This window comes from Sinocyclocheilus rhinocerous, unplaced genomic scaffold, assembly GCF_001515625.1.
Source record: "Sinocyclocheilus rhinocerous isolate Xijiao unplaced genomic scaffold, SAMN03320098_v1.1 scaffold945, whole genome shotgun sequence".
Lineage (NCBI taxonomy): Eukaryota > Metazoa > Chordata > Actinopteri > Cypriniformes > Cyprinidae > Sinocyclocheilus > Sinocyclocheilus rhinocerous.
The window spans coordinates 166,536-171,026 of NW_015629570.1; the positions used below are offsets into that span (position 1 = coordinate 166,536).

The 4,491-nt window shown below is 35.3% G+C and overlaps 1 protein-coding gene across 1 annotated transcript in view; it reads right to left on the reverse strand.

The window, feature by feature from the left end:
• aox6 (aldehyde oxidase 6) overlaps positions 1–4,491 on the reverse strand; it is a 26,318-nt gene that overhangs the window by 7,283 nt on the left and 14,544 nt on the right. Inside the window, exons 7-13 of the mRNA XM_016551439.1 lie at positions 3,998–4,023; positions 3,638–3,807; positions 2,153–2,279; positions 1,912–2,034; positions 1,711–1,820; positions 742–819; positions 651–657 (exon numbers count right to left, since the gene is read on the reverse strand). Of these exons, the coding sequence (XP_016406925.1) occupies positions 651–657; positions 742–819; positions 1,711–1,820; positions 1,912–2,034; positions 2,153–2,279; positions 3,638–3,807; positions 3,998–4,023 (641 nt within the window). The remainder of the gene's footprint in view (positions 1–650; positions 658–741; positions 820–1,710; positions 1,821–1,911; positions 2,035–2,152; positions 2,280–3,637; positions 3,808–3,997; positions 4,024–4,491) is intronic.

A 4,491-nucleotide genomic window follows, 5' to 3' on the forward strand; every position in this document is an offset into this window, starting at 1 on the left:
CTTTGACTGTCGGGTAGAAGTCTGCTGCGGAGCTCGCCCCAGTGCGGATCGAGGGCGCATAACGGTCGCAAAGAAGGCGCTCGCGAGCACCCGTCTGAACGCTAAAATGACAACTGGGACACCCTACGGTCTCGTGGACTTAACGGACACGCGCACGCGGCGGCCATTGTAAGTCCGTAAGACCGCAAGTGCACATGAAGTGTTCCATTTGGGACAGGGCGTAAGAATGGCACACACACACACACACTCTCACACCGCTGATGATTGTTAAGCCTGTAGTGTTCTCGTGTTCTACTTTGTTAACTTGTTCCTTGTTTCTGACCCTGGACTGTTTCCTTGTTTTTTGATTGTTTGCTGCCTGCCCTGACTATTGCCTGTGTATTGGATTACCCTTTTGCCTGTGCCTTGGATATTACTGTTTGCTGGTGTTTTGACCCTGCCTGTCTGACCACGCTTTTAATAAAGCCTTGCTTTTGGATCCTCTACTCTGTTGTCAGGCCTCCTACGTTACTTACAATCTCATCTGCACAGGATCTGATTGTGATCTGATTACGATAAATAACAAAACAAAATAAAAATAAAACATAATAAAACAAAGTTTCAGCTACTGACTTCCTACAATGAACAAACTTTCTTGCACATTTATGTACGTTTATCCTGCAAAATGTAAAATAATAAAATTAATACAATATAAAAAAATATATATATATAATAAAATAAAGTATAATGAAGGTTCTGAACCTTTTGCCTGGTATGTCTTTAGCAGTGATCACGTTCACCACACCGGGCAGCTTTAGAGCTTCACTAAAGTCAATATGACTGTGACGGTAAGAAAATGCAACCATTTAGGTATGAAGTTACTCATTTGTTCCATTGCTGGTTTCAATTTAGTGTCAAAGTAATGAGCAACCATGACTTATTAATTAATAAATAAATGAACATTCATTTCCTTATCAGCAAAGGCTATATTCATGATAACAAACTAATTAATAAATATTTATTTACTGATTGCCATATTAGCATTAGTCTACATTTATCACAATAAATAAATAATCATCTCCATATCAGCATGAAATGTTATATTTATGCTATTAAATAAATGAATAAATAAAAATGTTCATTGCCATATCAGCAAAGGCTATGTTCATGACCATATATTTATTTATATATTTCCACATCATCATTGAATGAATGAATGAACGAAGACATATCATTGACATATCAGTTTTAAAGACTATATTCATGACAATTAAAAATATTTATTGCCATTTCACCATTGTAGGCTATATTTACGACAACAAATAAATAAAAATCCAATGTCATATCAGCATCAAAAGCTATTTTCATGGCAATAAATAAACAAATAAAAACTTAAGAACTCCATGTTTGAGATTTAATTTAATTTGATTTAATTTTCATTGTATTAAATTTGTATGATAAATTAAAAGTAAAAAAAATAAATAATTGTAATTAAAAATATTTTTTGAATGGTTTTTAAGTTGTTTATGCAAAGTGTCTTACGTGATCTTGGCGTGTGGCCTGGAGCTTGTCACGATCACGAGGAAAAGTTCACCGTCAGTTTGCGGTAGGTCATCACAGTATACGGCCTCTCCTGTAGCTTGACTCAGAGCTGTCCGGTGCATCATGGGTCGGCCCACCGGATCTTGAGCCGACTGACCCTCCAAGACATTCTGCACACATAAAACACACTACACAATCTTACCTTCGTACACTTGTTCAGCCTCTCTCAAACCCTTTTCCACATCTCCTCGCTCAATCTTTCTCCTAGGTAGGAAGAAAGACTCTTTTTCGATGGCCTCCTGAAAACAAGATCCAAAAGCAGCTCTATAAGAACAGAATATACAGTTAGGTGAGAATAAAAATGAGAGCAGCTAGATTATTTCTTCTCACCTCCACAGTGAAGATGCGATCCTGCAGATCTTCATAGCTGATCTTCACCGCTGCTGCCCCACGTTTAGTGTGTGGTTTGGAATCGGCAACCACAGCGCAAACCATCTGACCAACACAAGTCACCTGAGGATGCAGAAGAGATTGCAAATTGTGCCTTATTTTGAAGAATTTTAATACACAATTAAAATTCCTACTTAAAACAAATACCTTACATAAAAATAACAATAAATAATACACAGACCTCATCTTCAGCCAGCAGTTCTTCATCATATCCTATGAAGGTTCTGAACCTTTTGCCTGGTATGTCTTTAGCAGTGATCACGTCCACCACACCGGGCAGCTTTAGAGCTTCACTGAAGTCAATATGACTGTGACGGTAAGAAAATGCAGCCATTTAGGTATGAAGTTACTCATTTGTTCCATTGCTGGTTTCAATTTAGTGTCAAAGTAATGAGCAACCATTACTTATTAATTAATAAATAAATGAACATTAATTTCCTTATCAGCAAAGGCTATATTCATGATAACAAACTAATTAATAAATATTTTTATTGAAAATACATGAAATGTTATATTTATGCTATTAAATAAATGAATAAATAAAAATGTTCATTGCCATATCAGTAAAGGCTATGTTCATGACCATATATTTATTTATTTATTTCCACATCATCATTGAATGAATGAATGAACGAAGACATATCATTGACATATCAGTTTTAAAGGCTATATTCATGACAATTAAAAATATTTATTGCCATTTCACCATTGTAGGCTATATTTATGACAACAAATAAATAAAAATCCAATCTCATATCAGCATCAAAAGCTATTTTCATGACAATAAATAAATAAAAACTTAAGAACTCCATGTTTGAGATTTAATTTAATTTGATTTAATTTTCATTGTATTAAATTTGTATGATAAATTAAAAGTAAAAAAAATAAATAATTGTAATTAAAAATATTTTTTGAATGGTTTTTAAGTTGTAGAAAAAAAGTCAAAGCACAAAAACAACGCAAACTACTGCAACTGCAATTTTTTTCTCGTATCCCAGAGGAAATGCAACTCAAAAAACAAAAACAAAGCAAAGTATTATGCAAAGCATTAGACATCTTAACGTTTACTCCATTCAAAGAGAAAATGCAACAAAAAAAAAAAACAACGCAAATTATTAGCCAACTTAACTCCCACAAAATTCCCACAAAAAAATTCAACTCAAAAAACAACTCAACGAATTGGACAATTTAACTTTTACTCCATTCCCAGAAAAAGTACTGCAAAAAATTCTAATTTAAAAAACAACTGAAGTATCACACAATTTAAATTTTACTCCACAAAACATAATTTACTAATACTCTAATTTCATAGGAAACAAAACTTAAAAAAAAAAAAATAACATAAATTAATTTCATACCTTCCTACAATCTGTTCGCATGCGCGTTCAGCACTGAGGATGGTGGCTCCCACTCCTCCATAATAAATACTGATCTCCTTCACTACATTTGAGTTCTCGTTGAACCAAACGCGCATCCCAGCATTCACCGTAGCTAGTGCGCTCTCCTTACGCGGGGCATGTCGGAAGGCATGGACAATCTCGTTCTGGGGAAAAATAAAAAAATTTTATTAAATTTATATGATAAATTAAAAGTAAAAAAAAAAAAAAAATTGTAATTAAAAATATTTTTTGAATGGTTTTTAAGTTGTTTATGCAAAGTATCTTACGTGATCTTGGCGTGTGGCCTGGAGCTTGTCACGATCACGAGGAAAAGTTCACTGTCAGTTTGCGGTAGGTCATCACAGTATACGGCCTCTCCTGTAGCTTGACTCAGAGCTGTCCGGTGCATCATGGGTCGGCCCACCGGATCTTGAGCCGACTGACCCTCCAAGACATTCTGCACACATAAAACACACAACCTGCTGTTTACCTTCTATAAGTTCAGTGATTTAGCTTTTTTGCTGGCTTTTAATTGAAAAAAACAGATACAAACAAGAAATAATAGGTAGAGAAAAAAGAAACAGGTTTTGTTGCAAGCAGGATTTGAACACAAATTTCCCATTTGAGCACCATGAGACCATGATTACCATGATTTCAGTGCTTTTATGGACAGCTACCAGTGTTTCCCACATACTTACACTCTATATGTGGCGGCTGTGGCGGCAGGGAAATATATATGTATATAATGTAAACATAAAACAGCAGATGGGCTTATTGAAAGTGCAAATTCATTCTCTGCCAGCAGGAGGCGCTTTAAGAGCTGCAGAAATAGTGGTTTCCCCGGTAACGGCTGTAATCAAAACAACGTTGCGCTCATGAACGCTACTTTATCAGGCATTATAGGAAATATTAAATTAAAATGACATCAAAACTTTTCTGAAGACAATCGGTTCCCTTCAAAAAAGATACATTCATATAAAAACACCCATGCCGCATTTTGACTTTGAACCTTGCAGAGCTCATGTTTATTCAACGAAGTCAAAGCATTTTGGAAAATCTATTTGTGGCAGTCAGTGTTGATATTGTGGCGGGCCGCCACAAATAAGTCAATGTATCGGAAACACTGATGCATCTCTGGAGG